Source organism: Podarcis gaigeae (assembly GCF_964106915.1).
Source record: "Podarcis gaigeae genome assembly, chromosome: 18".
NCBI classification, from domain to species: domain Eukaryota; kingdom Metazoa; phylum Chordata; class Lepidosauria; order Squamata; family Lacertidae; genus Podarcis; species Podarcis gaigeae.
In genome coordinates this window covers 451861-472075 of record NC_139696.1, presented here as the reverse complement: position 1 = coordinate 472075, position 20215 = coordinate 451861, and the positions used below count along the sequence as shown (strand labels likewise).

At 49.3% G+C, this 20215-nt stretch overlaps 1 protein-coding gene across 1 annotated transcript; it reads right to left on the bottom strand.

Moving 5' to 3' along the window:
* Positions 1-481: 481 nt before the first annotated feature.
* On the bottom strand, positions 482-19343 carry LONP1 (lon peptidase 1, mitochondrial). The gene is made up of 18 exons (XM_083720277.1): positions 18917-19343; positions 16348-16436; positions 15949-16068; positions 14610-14835; positions 14362-14423; positions 13049-13178; positions 11192-11275; positions 10110-10330; positions 9880-10018; positions 8395-8573; positions 8202-8289; positions 6272-6394; positions 5267-5383; positions 4141-4281; positions 3858-4023; positions 2599-2807; positions 1615-1779; positions 482-837 (listed from the first exon to the last, which is right to left on the bottom strand). The coding sequence occupies exons 1-18, from the start codon at positions 19334-19336 to the stop codon at positions 670-672; spliced, it is 2847 nt and encodes a 948-aa protein (XP_083576403.1). The 5' UTR covers positions 19337-19343; the 3' UTR covers positions 482-669.
* Between the last annotated feature and the right edge of the window lie 872 nt (positions 19344-20215).

The window sequence follows — 20215 nt, the reverse complement described above, 5'->3', positions numbered from 1 at the left end:
TCCCAGCAAAGCGGGGGACAAAAGGTCCGTAAAGGCTCCCGTCCACCCCACATCCTGCTTTGCTGAGAAGCCAGCAGAACAAGAGGCGCTGCGCAGCCTGCATTCGCCCCATAAGACACACACACATCTCCCCTTGCTTTTTTGGAGTGAAAATATGTGTCTTATAGAGCGAAAAATACAGTAAGCTGAAAGGGGGGAACCTCTGTTGTCGAATGCTTTGGAAGCTGAACAAGTTGGTTCTGTTTTCAAATCACTTTTGGAAGTCAGACTGCTTCCGAGGCGCATTTTGCCAACTGGCAATGGCACCTCGGTTGACGCCAATTTTTGGTTGCCAGACAGTCTTCCAAACACGTTCGACAACCGAGGTTCCGCTGCATAGCCTTACCCTGCAAACTTCTCTCTAGCGGCTGTCTTCGTGCGATGCGCAACTCTTCCCCACTTGCGTCTGCCGCCGTTTCAACACATTCCGCAGGACTTCCCATTGCGTTGGAAATTTCACTCAAAGGCTTTTTAATTGGTTCATAATTCACATCATTTGGTGTGCAGCACATCTTGTGGCAACGGAGGCATAATTGGAGGGTGGCCCACTCTCTGCTGAGTCCATCTCTTGGACCCGGAGCTCAGACACGGCGGCGTGAGGAGGAAGAAAGGCAGTGAAAGCCCAGACACTCAGGCTCCTCCCTGGGAATCGCACTTTGGGAAAACAATGTCAAAGATCTCCTTGTAGTGCTCGACGAAATGCGCTTCCAGTCCTTCCGTGATGAAGTCCGCAAGGTCGCAGTAGTCCTTCTTGTTTTCCAGAGGCAGGATCATGCAGGAGACCCCGGCTCGCTTGGCCTAGGAGGGCATGAAGAAAGACACGGGAACTGAGCAAAAAAACATTTACACCGCTTGGTTGCAGGAAATAGCAATGACCCAAAAACTCAGAGCAGTTTGCAAAAGAATAAAATCAAGGAAAGTTAACTACAGTGGTACCTTGGTTTAAGAACAGCTTCGTTTATGCCTTGTGAACTTTGGCTTGGAAGCAGAACACGTTCCGCTTCCTGTTGAGTGCAAATTGAGTCCCTCACTGCTATAGGAAAGCACGCCTTGGTTTAAGAATGGAATTCCAGAACAGATTGTTTGTAAACCAAGGTACCACTGTATTTTAAACACACTGAAAAGTAATCAAAATTGACAACAAGCTAAAAACCAGGTTAAAACACACATTTTAATTTAATAAACGTGGCGGGGCAGGTCTCAGGGTGGTTCACAGAATAAAATCAAGATATAAAACCACAAAATGCCTAATAAAAAAACAACCCCCCCCCAAAAAAAACACATTTTAAAAGGGCATTGGATAGCTCATTTGGTATGGAGCTTGAGACTCTCAAACTTGGGGCTGTGGGTTTGAGCCCCGTGCTGGGCAAAAAGATTCCTGCATTGCAGGGTTGGGCTGGATGAGCCTCGGAGTCCCTTCCCAACGCTACCATTCTTTGGGATAAGAAATGGTAGCCTAATAGAGAAATGCTACAGGTACGCAGAGTGGAGAACGGTTGGCAGAGTTGGTGAGCAGGATCAATCCCCAATCCCTGCCTGGAAGACCTGCTGCAGTTCTGCAGTTCCCCGACTTACCGCAATGGTCTTCTCCTTGATTCCTCCGACGGGAAGGATCTTGCCTGTCAGAGACACCTCTCCGGTCATGGCCACGTTCTGCCTCGCGGGCTGCTCCATCGCCAGGGACAGCAAGGCCGTCACGATCGTGCACCCGGCGCTGGGCCCGTCCTTCGGGGTGGCTCCCTACACACAGAGAGAGAGGGAGAGGCAAGGCTCAGTCTGCGCAGATCAGAGACCAGGAACTCCCACCCAGTAATAATAATGATGGAAAGGGTGGGGGAATCTTGCCACTTTCAAACTAAGAATGGTGCATGCTCTGGTTATCTCCCACTTGGACTACTGCTATGCGCTCTCTGTGGGGCTCCCTTTGAAGGTAACCCGGAAACTGCAACTAATCCAAAATGCGGCAGCCGGACTGGGGACTGGGAGTGGAGACCACATAACACCAGCCTTGAAAGACCTACATTGGCTCTCAGGACATTTCCAAGCACAATTCAAAGTGTTGGTGCTGACCTTGAAAGCCCTAAACTGCCCAGTAGACCTGAAGGAGCATCTCCACCCCAGACACTGGAGTCCATCTCCCGAGGGTCTCCTGGCAGTTTCCTCCCTACAGGGAACCAGGCAGAGGGCCTTCTCGGTGGTGGCACCCTCCCATCAGATGTCAAGGAAATAAACAACTATCTGACTTTTAGAAGACATCCGAATGCAGATGCCCTGTTTAGGGAAGTTTTTAATGACTGATGTTTTATTGCATTTTTAATCTCTTGTTGGAAGCCGCCCAGAGTGGCTGGGGAAACCCAGGCCGATGGGTAGGGTATAAATAATAAATTATTTTTATTAATTTCCTGACTCAAAAGCTTGAGAGAGCAAAAAACAACCATCTCGGCGCCACCAGCAAAAAGTGCTTTGTGAGGACTAGAAAGCTTAGTGACTGTTTGTTTGGGGTGGGAGAAGGAGGAAGAGGGGGACCCTGCCCAGCACCCCGTCCTGCCTCGTTCCTACCTCTGGGACGTGCAGGTGGAGGTGGGACGTCACCAGGAAGTCGTTGTCAGGATCCTTCTCCATCAGGAAGGCCCGGGCGAAGGTGTAGGCGATCTTGGCGCTCTCCTTCATGACGTCGCCCAGCTGCCCCGTCACCTCCAGGGAGCCCTCCTTGCTCTCTCGGTCCTTGGGGCGGCGGAGGGAGGTCTCGACAAACAAGGTGGAGCCACCTGGGGGGGGGGGCAAGGGGGCGAGACATTCAGGGGGACCTTGGTTCCCAAACGCCAAAAACCCAGAAGAGAGAGCTGGGGCCCAACCAGAGGGGCAGGTCGCACCTTGAAACCTCCAGCGCCCCAAGATACAACGCCACCTCTTTTAGGAATACAGTGGGACCAAAAATCTGGAAGTAAGAGCTCCATTTTCCAGAAGCCGGACGTCCAAGGCGGCTGTCGACTATTATTTCTGGGGCGCCTGCACCAATCAGAATCCACGCCTCGGTTTCTGAACATTTTGGAAGTCAAACAGATTTTCGGAATGGATTAAGTTTGGCCAGGGGTCAGCAGCCTTTTTCAACAGGGGGCCAGTCCACTGTCCCTCAGACCTTGTGGGGGGCCGGACTTATATTTTGGGGAAAAAATATGAACAAATTCCTATGCCCCACAAATAACCCAGAGATGCGTTTTAAATAAAAGCACACATTCTACTCATGTAAAAACACGCTGATTCCAGGACTGTCCGCAGGCCGGATTGAGAAGGCAATTGGCCCCCAGGCCTTAGTTTGCCTACCCATGAGTTTGGCACTTTGGTTTTTGCTCTTTATTTTGTGTTTTTGTTTTTGAGGCATTTCCAGTTAATTTGTTTTTGTGACTGTGTGGAACCTAGTTTAGCTACTAATTGATTGATTATGCAACTGCGGAAATGGATAAAAGCCCCCCATACAAACAATGACCGTCATCAGTGCAGCTAAGAAAATCTTAATCTTCATTTTATCATCTACAATACTGTCTTATTTATTTTATAGTACAGTACATTGATTCTTGCTTTAATTTTATGGCTCGGTGGTCTCATTAGATAGCTAAATCCATGTTCATTTTGCGTTCCTTTCTATGGGAAAGTGTGCCTTGGTTTTGGAACAAACATGGTACCACTGTAGTGGGGATTATATTTTAATATTGACATTGATATGATGAGGCTATAATTGGATTATTGTAAGTGAAAACTAATGAACATTATTATCCAAAGAGAGAGAGAAAGAGAGAAAGGGCGTTTCCGAGTCTCACCCATGGCGGTCCAGGCCAGCCCCATCACCACCCCAGGGGGGGTCACGTCGTACATCCGGTCCACCGTGAAGATGGGCTTCCCAACAAAATCCTGGAGATTTTCTGGCGTCACCTCCACCTTCTCCGCCTCCCCGCTGACAATCTTGTACGCCGATTTCCGCAGCACCTGAGCGAGCAAATGGGACGGGGGTTGGAGCCCTTGTTTTGGGGGGTGAGGGGCAACACAATGCCCCATTTCTCCCCCCCCCTTCCCCACCAACCAAAGAGGGGGATCCTCTCTCACCTTCTCCACTTGCTTCTGCAAGTTCCTCACCCCGCTCTCCCGGCAGTATTGCTTAATGAGGACCGTCAGGACGTCTGGCGTGATGCTGGTCTTGGCCTCATCCAGACCGCACAGGACCCTGGCCTGGGGGACCAGGTACCTCTGGGGGAGGGAAAGAGAGATGGGGTCAGGCCCCCCCACAAATGACACAAAACCCTATATAACACATCGTATTTTTCGTGTATAACACGCCACTGTGTATAAGATGGCCCCTATTTTGGGGGACTCAATTTAGAATATGGGGGTGAGATTGCCCACAGTTTGGGAGCTTTTTTGGGGGGGGGAGGCAGAAAATTGCTCACCCAACTGCCCAACACTGCATAAGTCAACGGTCGCTTGCCGCTGCCGATCTCCCACTCACAGAATCCCCTGTCCGCCCTCTGCACTACCCATGTATAAGACAGCCACAAATTTTTGACATTGATTTATCAGAAAAATAACTTGGCTTCTACACAGAAAAGTATGGTCTATGTCATAAAGGAACGCCCAATCATATAAACAGCGCCTGGGGGATCTGGTCCTCAATGAAACCTCATTTTTCCTCTATCCCAGAGTGAGTAGTGCTGAATGGCCAGACTCTAGGGCTGTCGTCTCCCCCCCCCCCCCCGAAGATTCCTACATTGCAGGGGTTAGACTAGATGGGCCCTGGGGGTCCCTTCCAATTCTCTATAGAAGCCCAATTCTTAGAGCAGCTCACCTCCCGCCCTCTTTTGTGGGTCTCGCAAAAAGCTAAACCCAGAGGCGGACTTAAGCCTGGCGCCCGCTAAAAAGGCCATTTCACTCCCTAAGCTCATCGCAGACGAAACAGCCTTTCTGCAGGAGCTGGGCTCATTCATTTTAATAAAAAAACACACCTATCTTCTGTCTGTTGCTCTTTTAAAAAAGGGCATTTCGCTCCTTGTTCTCATTGCAGACGAAACTGCCTTTCCGCAAGAGCCAAGCTCATTCATTTTAAGCAAATGACAAGACGAGGCCCTGCGAGACCAGGGTTCGAATCCCCCTGCCGCTTGGCCGGGGCTTTGGGGGTTTGAGAGGCGCAGACCGAGCCCTGGTGGGGCGCTAGGGGGCTGCCAGGCCCAAGGCTCACCTCCGCGATGGCCAGCTTCTCCTGCGCCACGTAGCCCGAAATGTTGATCATCTCCATCCTGTCCCGCAGGGGCTCCGGGATTGTCTCCGTCACGTTGGCCGTGCAAATGAAGAGCACCTGGGGGGCACACGAGGCAGAGAGCGCGGTTGGGCCTGGGCAGACCAGCAAAGCCAGACCAGAGCCACTCTGGCCTTGCGGGCACAGAGAATGGCGCTCAGTCCTGGCCGCTTTGCGATTCACGTGCAGGAAAAGGGGCAGAGATAGGAGTTGTGTGAAAAGGAAGGGTGTTTAGGGGAACGATATAGGAACAGATTAAAAAAATAGTGAACCCACCAAAATTAACAACTTTTCTGCTACAGATTACAGGGACAGAAATTCAAAAAATATATATGGTTGCTAGTGTATGTATTCCAGAAATGGAAAAACAAAAAAGTTGCAACCAGAGAAGAATGGAGAACCAAAATTACGGACTATGTCAACTCTGAGAGCCAAAATAAGAAAATCAAATGACGATTTTCTCTCTCTTTTTTGGGGAAAAAATTATTCAGATTATTTGAAGAAATACAACATAAAGCATCTGTGAGCAGGACTGGAACAGGAAAATTTAGAGACGGTGGTGTTACGATTTTGACGTAAGAAGAGGGAAGATGGGCTGCGACAAATGCGGGGAGGGTTAAGAAAAATGTTGCGGGGGGAAAGGTGGGAAATCGGTAATTTAAAGGATTTTTGAAAAAAAAAATGTAGTGGGATTTCTGGAAATTGGGTAAAACATTTTTAAAAGACGAAAAGCAGCATACAGAAATATGATCAGTCCACCCCAACTCCCCTCACCACAGATGTTCTCCAGCTTCGTGATGGCGAATCAGTAACCCCAAGGAGTTTCTGGATCCCGGGCTCCCTCCCCGCTAACCACTAACCTTGCTGGCCCCCCCACCGCCAAGGGTCCAGGGAGCCCAGGCGCGAGAGAGAGAGAGAGAGCGAGCGTGCGGGAGGGAGCGAAGGTACCTTGGAGAGGTCGACCGGGACATCCAGGTAGTGGTCTAGGAAGTTGGCATTCTGCTCGGGGTCCAGCAGCTCGAGGAGGGCGGAGGAAGGGTCCCCTTGGTAGCCCCTGCCAATCTTGTCCACCTGCGGCACAGGAGCCGTGTCAGCGCCAGGGAGGAGGAGAGGGCCCCCAAGGGCACGGATGCGAGAGCCTTTTCTATGGCGGCTCCGCATTTGTGGAACGCTCTCCCCAGGGAGGCTTGCCTGCCGCCTTCATTACACTAGGCAAAACTCTTCCTCTTCAAGCAGGCCTTGAGTCGACTAGCATCCTATATATACCCTTTAAAATGTGTTGGTGGGGAGGGGGCGTAGAGTTTTGTGGGGGTTTTTTGCGGTGGTTCTTGTTTCCATTAAGTAACTTGGGTTACGTTATGTTGTGAGCTGCCCTCAGATATAGGGCGGAATACAAATCAATCAATCAGTTAGAGCCCGGAGAAGAGAATAATGATAATTTCTTATTTATACCCCACCCACCTGACTCGGTTTCCCCAGCCACTCTGGGCGGCTCCCAACAGAATATTAAAAACACGATAAAACACCAGACATTAAAAACTTCCCTAAACAGGGCTGCCTTCAGGTGTCTTCTAAAAGTCAGTTAGTTGTTTACAGTGGTGCCTCGCAAGACGAAATTAATTCGTTCCGCAAGTCTTTTCGTCTTGCGAGTTTTTCGTCTTGCGAAGCACGGTTTCCCATAGGAATGCACTGAAAATCAATCAATGCGTTCCTATGGAAACCGCCTTCAGACCAGGTCCGGGGACAGTCTGTCCCCCAACCTCTTCTGAAGGCCGGCGGGGGGGGCGAAAGTCTTTGCTTCCCCCCCCCTTCCCGGGACAGCGGAGACTTCTCCGCTGTCCGGGGCGATCTTAAAATGCTGGCGGGCGGCAGCGCTGCCGCCCGCCAGCATTTTAAAATCCCCCGGGAAGGCAGGCAGGGGGGACAAAGACTTTTGCCCCCCACCCGCCTTCAGAAGAGGTCCAGAGGGCTCTCCAAGCTGCGGATAGCAGCCTGCTGCCCCGCGCGAGGGGCGCTCTTAAGCAGAGCGCGCGGCGCAGACATTCGCAGCTTGGGGAACCCTGCAGGACTTCCCCGCAGGGCTCTCCAAGCGGCGAATGTCGGCCCCGCACGAGGGGCGCTCTGCTTAAGAGCGCCCCTCGCGCAGGGCAGCAGGCTGCGCACCTTCCCCTCTGTTCCCGGACCTGTCCTGAAGGCTTGCGGTGGGAGGAGGGCTTTCCTCCCCACCGCCAACATGCAGAATGCTGTTCTGAATGTTGGCGGTGGGGAGGAAAAACCTTCCTCCCACCGCAAGCCCCGGGAACAGAGGAGAAGCGCTGCGCACCTTCCCCTCTGTTCCCGGACCTCCCACCGCAAGCCTTAGGACAGGTCCGGGAACAGAGGAGAAGGCGTGCTGCGCTTCCCCGCTGTCCCCAGAGATTTCCCTATGGGCTTTCGTCTTGCGAAGCAAGCCCATAGGGAAATTCGTCTTGCGAAGCCGCTAAAAAATCGGAAAACCCTTTCGTCTTGCGGGTTTTTCGTTTAGCGAGGCATTCGTCTTGCGGGGCACCACTGTATTTCCTTGGCATCTGACGGGAGGGCGTTCCACAGGGCGGGCGCCACCACCGGGAAGGCCCTCTGCCTGCTTCCCTGTAACCTCAATTCTCACACGGAGGGAACTGCCAGAAGGCCCTCAGGAGGAGGACCCCGGTGTCCGGGCTGAACAATGGGGGCGGCATACAAATTATAATAATAATAATTTATTATTTATACCCCGCCCATCTGTCTGGGTTTCACCAGCCACTCTGGGCGGCTTCCAACAAACAATCCAAATTACACACACAAAAATCATTCATTAAAAACCTCCTGACAAATCGATCAATGAGCAAGACCCCGTTACCTCGTCGATCAGAATGAGGGGGTTTTCCGTCTTGGTCTTCTTCAGGCACTGGATGATCTTTCCTGGCATGGCCCCCACGTACGTCCGCCTGCGTGAGAAGCACAAAAGCGCAGAGTTGGAGCCAGGGAGCCCCAGGGCATCATCCAGTCCGGCCCCCAACTAAAGCGGCTGCGGCCAACGGCCCCCCCCCCACCTGTGCCCTTTGATCTCGGCCACGTCCGTCATCCCTCCGACGCTGAAGCGGAAATACTCGCGGTTCAAGGCCCGGGCGATGGAGCGGGCGATGCTGGTCTTGCCCACGCCGGGGGGGCCAAAGAAGCAGAGGATCTTGCCCTGAGTGGAGCCTCGCAGCTGGCTGACCGCGATGAATTCCTGGGCAGCGGAGGGGGGGGACAGAAAGACAGTGAAGAAAACAAGTTTATTTCCCGCTGTTGTTATATACTTATTAGTTTTCAATTATTAATATGCTTTAACAGAAAATAAAAACATATAAATATGTATTTGTGTGTATATATAATTGTAACTGCACAAGGTAAAATAAGATGTGGAAAAGGGGGGTGGATACTACCCATGTACAATACAATTTTAAAAACCCAGAACTTTGCTTTTGTAGATAGGTAGCCGTGTTGGTCTGCCATAGTCAAAACAAAAAGTTTTTGTGTTCATGCACACGAAAGCTCATACCAAGAACTGACTTAGTTGGTCTTTAAGGTGCTACTGGAAGGAATTTTTTTGCTATTGTAGATGCCCTATATTTAACCTAAAACAAGTGTTTGTAGAAACGAATTCCAAATATCATTAAAAGTTTGTCTACGTTCTGCTTGTTCTGGGAAACACCCTAGAGAGCTCTGGGTATAGTATGGCATATAAATTCAAATAATAATAATAATACGCTAATACCCCATCTGTTCACGAGTTGCGAGTTTTTGTACATGCCTTCTGTCTATCGCTCTTAAAAAAAAGAAAGGGAGCCAACCATGGTTCATACCTAACCGCAGTTCAGTGCTTGGGGAAAACATGGCCTGTGTTTCCGCCCCGCAGAGTGTGCCCAGCTCCATCTGGCAATCAGGCTGAGACCCTCTCTGTCCGCAGACTGTCTGGCCAGAGTGGTGCATGCTCTGCAATGCGCTCTATGTGGGGCTACCTTTGAAGGTGACCCGGAAACTGCAATTAATCCAGAATGTGGCAGCCAGACTGGTGACTGGGAGCGGCCGCCGGGACCACACAACACCGGTCCTGAAAGACCTGCTTTGGCTCCCAGTATGTTTCCGAGCACAATTCAAAGTGTTGGTGCTGACCTTGAAAGCCCTAAATGGCCCAGTATGCCTGAAGGAGCATCTCCACCCCCATCATTCAGCCCGGATGCTGAGATCCAGCGCCGAGGGCCTTCTGGCGGTTCCCTCATTGCGAGAAGTGAGGTTACAGGGAACCAGGCAGGGGGCCTTCTCGGTGGTGGCGCCCGCCCTGTGGAACGCCCTCCCCTCAGATGTGAAGGAAATAAGTAGCTATCCTATCTTCAAAAGACATCTGAAGGCAGCTCTGTTAAGTTTTTAACATTTAACGCTGTATTGTTTTTAATACTTGATTGGGAGCCGCCCAGAGTGGCTGGGGAAACTCAGCCCGATGGGCGGGGTATAAATAAGAAATTATTATTATTCATTATTATTATTCTTATTACCAGAACCCTCTTCTTGACATCCTCCATGCCGTAGTGGTCCTCTTCCAGGACGGCCTGGGCTCTGGCAAGCTCCAGGTTCTCCTCGCTGCATTTTCCCCATGGGATGGAGGTCAGCCAGTCCAGGTAGTTGCGAGTGACACTGGGGGGAGAGGCGGCCGCGTCACAACAGGAAGTCCCCCCCCGCCCCCCCGATGCCGCTGGGTTCCGGCTCGCTCCCCCGCCCGACTCACTTGAACTCGGAGGAGTGGTTGTCCAGCAGCCCCAGCTTGTTCAGCTCCTCGTCAATGACCTCCATGACGTGCTGGGGGACCACCAGGTCCTTCAGCCGCTCCCGGAACTTCTCCTCGATGGCGTCCTTGTCCTCCTTCTCCAAGCCCAGCTCCTTCTTGATGATCTTGAGCTGCTCATGCAAGAGGTACTTGCGGTGCGTCTGCTTGATCTTCTCCTCCACCTGACGGAGGGGAGACAGGGGAGACGGCGGAGGGGCGTGGGTGGGAGCAGGCCGCCCTGTCCTGAATGGGGCAACTGGGCCCCTGAAGGACCGGGTGCGCAGCCTGGGAGGCATTTTGGACTCCCAGCTGTCCATGGAGGCACAGGTCAGTTCTGTGTCCAGGGCAGCTCCATCTGGGACGCAGGATGAGACCCTCCCTGCCCGCAGACTGTCTGGCCAGAGTGGTGCATGCTCTGGTTATCTCCTGCTTGGACTACTGCCATGTGCACTCCGTGGGGCTACCTTGGAAGGTGACCCGGAAACTACAACTAATCCAGAATGCGGCAGCCAGACTGGGGACTGGGAGTAGAGACCATGTTACACTGGTCCTGAAAGACCTACATTGGCTCCCAGGACGTTTCCAGGCACAATTCAAAGAGTTGGTGCTGACCTTGAAAGCCCCAAACAGCCCAGTATCCCTGAAGGAGTGTCTCCACCCCAGTCACCAGTCTCTCTCTCCCAAGAGCCTTCTGACGGTTCCCTCCCTGCGAGAAGTGAGGTTGCAGAGAACCAGGCAGAGGGCCTTCTCGGTGGTGGCGCCTGCCCTGTGGAACACCCTCCCGTCAGATGTCAAGGAGAGAAACAACTATCTGACTTTTAGAAGACATCTGGAAAATGTTCCCTGTTTAGGGACATTTTTAATGACTGATGTTTTAATGTATTTTTAATCTTTTGTTGGGAGCTGCCCAGAGTGGCTGGGGAAACCCATTCAGATGGGCAGGGTAGAAATAATAAATGATTATTATTATATTATATTATATCATCATCATTATTATTATTGCCTTGTTCTGCCACAAAATACCTCCAAGGAGACCTGCTCACCTCCCGCCCAAGACGTTGCTGGAGTTTGCTGAGTTCATACTCTTTCTTCAGCAGAGAGAGGGCTTTGTAGAGGCGCTTGGGAATCTAGGAGGAAAGGAAAGAAATTCCCATGTGTGTCTTTTCGGGGGGCCAGAGAGCCTTGGGGTTCAGGGGAAGGCGAGTCATGTCCAAGAATCCTTGATTCAGATATTTCTAGCCCGCCTTTCTCCCAAAGTTCAAGGAGGCGCCCGACATTTTAAACACATCATTATAAAATGAAATCCTTACTAGTTAAAAAAACAATAGTTTGAATGAATCACAAACACATCCGGATCCTTGTTATAGCAGTCCTCTGCTTTATATGAAATTAATTATCTTTGCAAAACAATAGTGCTGCACATCTGGAGCCAGGAATTAAAACAACAGCCCAAGTGGCCAGCATCGCCTGCACCTAAGTTTCCAAACACCTGCCTCGAAATATTTCCCGCCTGGAAAAATATTAAGGGGGGGGGAGTACTGAAGCGGTTTTTAGCAACACCCCCCCCCAAATCCCCTGATGTGGCTGCCACAGAGGAAAGGTGCGACAGAAGTAACCAAACAACTAAACCCCTGTGTTGCAAACAATTATCAGTAATTTCCAAGGCAACACAATATCCAAGTACAACAATGCAGTATCAATATAAACTCTTTATATAATCTATAATATCAATATAAATAAAACCAAAAGTACATACCCCATCTACATGGCGAATGGGATTGTATAACAACAATATCTACGGAGCAGTGGTCATAAAGTTCTGTAACGACTGCTACTGACTGCATGTTGCCAGAAACCTAAAAAGCCAACCCCAGCTGGGACTCATCACCAGGAGATTGAGCTTAAAGATACAGCACAGTTTAACAGCCAGAATGTAAAGAATCAAATAAAACAACTGAGATCCAATTCAGAATTAAGTCCTTCTGGATTAATGGTTTGGAACATAGAGATAAACCGAGATTCTTGCTGTCGTAAGCATCTTTCATAATCTTGTCTAATACTTATGGCTTTCTGATTCACCCACAATACCGTGAATAATAAATCCAAACTGCCTACGGTCACGCATTCATAATGCCAGTTTGGAGGCGCCACTTTTGGTTTTATTTTGTATTTCATACAGAATTGTCAATATAGTACATGCAGGTCATCGTTTCAATAGTTCATTTGCAGTTTATGAAGCATGCCTGTATCCTTCTGCTGTGGGTATATCCGGAAACAGTGGCCATATCTGGAATCACTGTTCACTACGTCTGTTTGCGGACCACTTCAGCAGCGACGGACATCATAAAACAAAGCTTTACGGCTTGTTTTCACCAGATAAGAATCTGACCCACTGCTTCTTTCAGAGACTTGCACAGTCTACAAAGACTTTCAGAGACTGATAAGACTTACTTTCAGAGATTTATGAGATTCTGCTTATTTGCTTTTTCATATTGTTCAATGTTCCGTATAGATTATATAAAGAGTTTATATTGATATTGCATTGTTGTACTTGGTCATCATGTTGCCTTGGAAATTACAGAGGAAAGGTGCTCAGCCGAGGCCCTCAGCACCCGGCAGGTTCACCTAGAGCAGGAACGTCCAGCTCTCTAGGGACTGCAATCGACTCCCAGGATAATAAAACGGGTAGTGATCCACCCACTGTCACTGCCCAGAGCTGTTGGGCTTTTTGAGAAGAGGACTGCCCAGAATTGTTAAGCTTCTGTTGGGAGGAGTGGCAAGAGTTGTTCAGCTTTTTCGGGGGGGGGGGGGGATGCTGAAAATCGCTCACCCAACAGCCCACCGCCGCAGAGAATAGAGACTTTCCCAGGGGCGATGGGACCTTGTCCCTCCCCACTTACATTTGTCTCTTCCAGGATGTCCTGCAGCTCGTGGGACTCGGCCCCCGTCAGCGCGGCCCCCATGTCGCTCAGGTAGATGGGGTTGTCGACCACCCTCTGCCCTGCCTGCATCATCTGAAGAACAGACTCCCTGCGAGGACGGGACAAAACCGCAAGTCAGAAGAGCAGGACTGCCTCTTTCCCGCCAGAGTCCTTCGTTCCCAGAAAAAAGACTGGCTTCTTTCCGCGCATGGGCAGCTTCTGGGTTCGACTGAGATGTTTAGTACGAGGGAACCTTTCGTCGTATGTGGTGCAATTGCAAAATGATAAAGGAATTCTGGGAAATGATATATAATGAAGTGGAAAAAAATGTTCAAAGTAACTTTACAGTGGTACCATGGTTCTCGAACTTAATCCGTTCCGGAAGTCTGTTCCAAAACCAAGGAGCGCTTTCCCATAGAAAGGAATGCAAAATGGATTAATCCATTTCAGACTTTTAAAGACAAGCCCTGACAGCAATTGAACATGGATTTTACTATCTAACAAGACCATTGATCCATAAAACGAAAGCAAGAATCAATGTACTGTACTATAAAACAAATAAGGCGGCATTGTAGAATGATAGAAATTAAAATTATTGTTTTTTTTCTTACATAGACTGATGATGGTCATTGTTTGGAGGGGGGGCTTTTATCCACACAATCAATCAATTAGTAGCTGAACTGGGTTCCGCAGTCACAAAAAACAAGTCACAAAAATGGAGTCACAAGTCAGTCCCATAAAATGAAGAACAAGTCACAATAAGAAAAAAAGGAAAAGCCACACAACAAAAACACAAAAAAATAGCAAAAAGCAAAGCTCTAAATATCACTTTGGTTTTGAAACAGACTTCCGGAACGGATTAAGTTTGCATATTGACCTGCTAAGGCTGACCAGGTAATTGAACTCCATATACGAAACCAACACTCATTTGTTCCATTCCTAAATCCCTCACCCACCCTCTGCCCCAGGGCGTGTGGCAATGGTAAAAAAAATACACAGTTCTGAAAGAAGTGAGATGGTTCCAGCAAGAAAAATGCAAAAAAAAAAAAAATGTATATCCTTAGGAATCTGAATGTTTACAGACCGTTCGACAGTTGAAAATGGTTCCAAGGGAGAATAAGACTGGGAGAAGCTTGCTATTCAGTTTGTGGTTGGCTTTCCAAGGCAGCTCCTTCAAATGGGGGGTTGCATGAAGGGTCTGTACAGCCACTTCCTGGGGAGGGGGGCATGTGACGGGTGAGGCAGGACTGGGGGGGCAAAGAGGGCATCGCCAAAGGCTTCTCCGAACCCACCTGTACAGCGGGTTCAGTGCAATGATGTCCCGGATGGTCTTGACGATTTCGGCCGTCAGGGCCTGCGAAGGAAGACAGCGAGAGGGGCGGTTGGAGGGTGGGAAGGGAGAGGGACACCCCCGAGGAACGAACCTCCATTTCCACTCACCAGGCAGCCCTGGCACCTCTCGGCCCCCGCCCAGGAATAGCAGCGTGACCTTTGTCGCCTTGCCAACTCCTGGTGGGCGACTCTCAGACAGATCACTCACCTTGACCTCTTCCGTGACCTGGAATTCCTCGTGGGCCACGTTGTCCACTTCCACCATGAGGACCTCCCCTGGGGAGGCTTCCACGGGCTCCAGCACCATGTCCCCCACGGCCTCCGCCACCTCGCCTGCCTCCCTCTTCGACCGCTTCTGCTTCCGGCGGGTCTTTGGCTTGCTCTCCTCAGCCGCCTCTTCGGGGTCCACCTCCAGCTGCTTGTTGATCCGGATCCTGCAGGACCAGAGGGGGGAGATGGGGTCAGTAAAGGGATCCCCATTCTCTCTCATTCATTCATACACACACACACACACACACACACACACACACAGTCTCCAGGCATGTGTCTGAGCACAAGTCAAAGTGTTGGTGCTGATTTTTAAAGTCCTGTATGCCTGAAGGAGCGTCTCCACCCCCATTGTTCAGCCTGGGCATGGAGGTCCAATAGAAAAAAGACAGTCACAGAACTGAAAAATTGCACAATACAAATAAAATACCGTGGCACGGCTGGGGGAGGGGATTTGCCTTGGGGCAAATTACTGCCTGTCTCCGCCTAACTCGCCTCGCAGGGTTCTTAGGAGGAGAGAATTAGATGTCCGAAAAGTTTTACACAGATGAACTAATGCCAGTTTACTGGAAGAAGCAAAGATCACCCGTGTTAAAGCGATGAATCTTCAACATCAACTTTGTTGGACTGGTCATGTGCTGAAGCCTGGTTATCGTCTTCCAAAGCAACTACTCTATTCCGAACTTGAAAATGGAATGAGTAATCTTGGTGGTCAGCAAAAGAGGTTCAAAGGCTGCCTGTAGGCAAAATGTTAAAAATGTAGTATAAACTCAGACAACTGGGAAACACTGGCCTGCGAGCGCTCCAGTTGGAGAACAGCCTTTCCCAAAGATGTCATGGACTTTGAAGACACTCAAACTCAGGACGCAAGGGAGAAATGTGCTAAGAGGAAGGCACGCTTGACAAACCCTCACCGGGATCAACTCCCGCCTGGAAACCAATGTCTCCACTGTGGAAGGACGTGGGGATCCAGAATTGGCCTCCACAGTCACAGACTCAACTGTTAAAACAGTGTTCATGGAAGACAATCTTACTTGGCTACGAGCGAAAGAAGAAGGAGGAGGAGAAGGAAGAAAAGAGGAGGAGGAGGAGGAGGAGGAGGAGGAGGAGGAGGAGGAGAAAGGGCCGAATGGAGCAAAGCTATCACTCCCCAATCGCAAGCGCTCGTCATCCAGTCTGCATCTTTCTCATTTCCTGCTTCCTTCCACGGCCCCCCCCTTCGCCGGTGGGGAGGCCAGTGAGGAAGGAGAAGAGAGGGCTGCAAGGGGGGGGGGCTTTACCTCCGGTGCCCCATGACGATCATCCTCAGCCGGTCGCCAAGGTCCTGCATCTCGTGAATCTGCACAAAGGTTCCCATCTGGTAGATCTCATCCAGGGTCTCCACCACGTCCGACTCGTTGCTGGAGATCCAAGCAGGTGTTCAGAATGGCAGGCAGAGAGGGATTTATTTTATGGGGGGGGGGGGAAACAGTGGCTCTCCAGGGTTTCAGGACCTTCTGCATGCAAAGCAAGTGATCCGCTCCCGAGCTGCAGACCCCAAACCCTTAACTGAAGAAAGGCAGGACATTCAATGCGGAGGGAGAGATTTAAAACTGCACTTGGCCTTTGGAGTACAATATATGGGTGGCGTTTCTTGAGAGGGACCCCAGGAATGACTGGGGCAAAAGCTCTGGGCTCACCTGTCGTCCTTTTTGAGGAAGACGCCAGCGTACGGTTGGGCAAGGCTGACTTTCCTCCGCAGCAACTCAACCAACTTCTTGTTTTTCACCTAAAAGATTATTATTGACATTATTAATGAATTACCAACCCTTCACCCTAAGGTTCTGGAGCGGTTACATCAATTAAAATGCAACACTAAGAACAGTTTAAAACACCTTGCAGTCACAGGAGGAAGGTGGGTCCTAAAATACACACCTCAAGTGTCAAAAGCCACGGCAAGGACGCGTGTCAGTCAATTAAGGCTTAGGAGAGAGAGTCTGGCAAAGAGGGGAGCATTGAGCTCCAAGTTGCAGCTTTTCTTGGAACAAAGCCCATTTGCTAGGGAGTCAGCCCCAATGAATGAATGAAATCTTTATTGCTAAAAGCTATAAACCGTCACAATGGGTCACAATGTGGTTAAACTTTTTTTTTTTAAAAAAAACCCCACCTTAGACTGAGTTTTAGCACACATGAAAAACTTAAAACAAATCCTTATTTCCTGATAATAGCCTTTGGACTATTTTATAAATTTGATTTAAATTTTTAAAAATTCGATTTAAATTTTAAAAGTCCGATTTAAAAAAACTAAACTGATTTTTTAAAAAATCATTGATTTTTATAAACACCCTGACTAGAATTAAGGCTTGCTCCTTGCATTTTGAGGAGAAATCAGATGAACGATGGCTGCAGGAAGGTTGTACAAGGCCTGTGAGGAACATCTCTCTGTTCTGCCCTTCCATACCAGCATTTATAAAATGTGAGATGTCACATCTATCACAGTCCAAGGAAACCAGAGATGCTGAACTGCGGCTTCTGCCCAAACAAGAGCAGCCCCCACCTCTCTCCCCCCAGTCTGTCTACCAAACAAATCCTTGAAAAAGTGGCCTTGGCAAGCGCTGGGCCTCTCAAGGGGAAAAGCAATTCAAAGGACAGCATGTCTAATTTGAGTTCTGGACAACACCAAGGCCAAAAGCGCCGTCCCTGCCAGCAAATCACGGCATCACACAATAGCAGAATTGGGAAGGATCCAAAAGGCCATTCAGATGGAACCACAGCGAAAGAACAGCTGAGAGTTCGAAGCAAAGGAGCTGCGCTTCTATTTTCTTGAAATGAGCGGCAAAGGAGGAGATGATGAAACGCAATGAAATCTCAGCAGATGGCCAGTTTATGAGTCACATCCTAAAATTCCAGGGATTGGAATTGTGTTTGTGGCCTCTCCTCCTTTCTCCCACACCAGAGCAGGAAGATAACATTAACAATAATATAACAATTATAATAATAACTATAATAATAAAATAATATTGTTTGTTTGCAGCCCCCCCCCGTTATAAGAATTCTAAGGTCTCAAATGTAGAATGAAATGTTCATAAATGTACCAGGCAAACACATACATAAGTATATAAACCAGGAGAGCAATCCTGAAGCTATTTGGACTCTCCCAAATTGACCTCAAATATTTCTCTGCAAGGAGGAAGGAAATGGGAACAATAATTGTATTTCCATTTGGACTGTAGGGGCTTACCTCTCCTTTTTCAAATACCGCCTGGCAAGTATCTGTTCAGCTGAGCAAACTACCAAGATACGCAAGAGATTCAGGAACGATTTACCATCTCCAAGGAATGGCCAGGCTACCCAGAAAATTCAACTGAGTAAGGCATAATGACCATTATTACAAAAGGCTGGGATTACAGGCAGCAGGTGCTTCTAATCTCAACTCATTACATACAATGAAGAAACCACATCAATTACTTATTTCACTCATTATAATGCACATCCATCTGACTTTTGTCTTCTGGGTTTCTGTGAGAGACAGAAAAACAACAGGAATTCTAATGAGTGAAAGAAGTATTTGACCCCCTCTCAACCAGCCTGGTATCTTCACTGTAGGTAACGAGCTGAGATTGGAAGCACTTGCTGTAAGGGGGAGATCTTTCCTGTAATCCCAGCTCGTTACAGTACCAAAAGACACCTGTCGACAGAAGCAAGCAATCCAGCAGATTCCAAAACAGCCACCCTGACCAAGACCAAGACCAAGATTAAAATACAAAAACCTATTTATACCCCGCCCTCCTCGGCCAGAGCCAGGCTCAGGGCGGCTAACACCAGTAAAATTACAATAAAAACATAATAGGGGGGGAAGCAATTTAAAATACTATTTAAAATGCAGCCTCATTTTAATAATAGCCTATAGAGTAGAATACGCCCTTTTATTGAAAATGCATCTCTGGGTGATTTGTGGGGCATAGGAATCCGTTCATTATTATTATTGTTGTTGTTGTTGTTTAGTTGTGTCCGACTCTTTGTGACCCCCTGGACCAGAGCACGCCAGGCACTCCTGTCTTTCACTGCCTCCCGCAATAATAATAATAATAATAATAATTCAAAATATAATTCGTTCCCCCACAAGGTCTGAGGGACAGTGGAGCAGAATGTGTCCTTTTATTTCAAATGTACCTCTGGGGTATTTGTGGGGCATAGGAATCCGTTCATTCCCCCCCCCCCAAATCCAGCCCGGCCCCCCCCCCTGCCGAAAAAGTATTTTCTTCCTACCTCGATGATCTTGATGAACCGGGGGAAGACGGGGTTCCGGGCGACGGCGATGAGCGGCACGTGCGGGACCCTCTCGGGGACCATGAGGGGCGCCAGCGCCGTCACCGGCCCGCCGCCCGACTCCGCGCCCGAGCCGCCGTCCCCGGGGAGGCCGCCTCCTCCTCCTCCGCCTCCTCCCTCGCCGCCTTCGCCGCCTTCCAGGCCGCCGTCCGAGGAGGAGGGAGAGCCGTCCGAGGGGCCTCGCAGGAAGGACAGCAGCCGCTGGGGAGGAGGCCGCGGAGCCGCCCCCGGCGGGGGAAGCCAGGCCCGCCCGGACCCCGCCGCCGCCCAGGGTCGGGCCGCCGCCGCCGCCGGAGCCCGCCTCGGGTACAGCCGCCCCCGGCAGCGCCACAGCAGGCGCAGCGGAGACGCCGCCGACATGGACGCCGCCATCTTGGTCGACGCCGCGCGCGGAGTGATGACGAAGACGCGCGACGGCGGAGGTAGAGGAGAGAGAGGGAGGGAGCGGAAGTGGCGGGGCAGAGCGGCCCCTGCAGAACTTCCGGGGGTGGAGAGGGGGGGGGAGGGAGGGAGGCCAGGCGCCGCGGCCGCTGATTGGCCAGTTGCATTTGCTTGGGTTTTGAATGGGGGAAAGGAAGGATTTGTGTATATTTGTGTGTTATATTACATTACATTACTGCCTGATTTGATTTTACAGTTTATATATGTGTGCTATATATATTTATTATTTTATAATATAATATAATTATATCATATTGTATTATATTATAGTTTTATTTTATTTTACAGTGTATATATATGTGTGTGTATGTTGTGTTAATCATTTTATTTTACAGTGTATATATGTCTTTGTTTTATTTTACTGTACTTTATTTTACAGTGCATATGTGTCATATCATTTTATTTTACATATGCTTCAGGTTCCAGACGCTTCAGGTTACAGACTCTGCTAACCCAGAAATAGTACCTCGGGTTAAGAACTTTGCTTCAGGATGAGAACAGAAATTGCGCGGTGGCAGCAGGAGGTCACATTAGTGGTGCTTCAGGTTAAGTACGGACCTCCAGAACAAATTAAGTTCTTAACCCAAGGTACCACTGTACTTTATTTTGCAGTGTATATGTATGTATTATATTATATCTTATCATTTTACATAATTTTACAGTGTATATATGTGTGTTACATTATATCATTTTACTTTATTTCAGACATGTGGTTCATGTCCTTTTCTTCTTATTATTATTATTATTTATATACCGCCCTATATCCGAGGGTCTCAGGGCGGTTCACGGACTAAAATC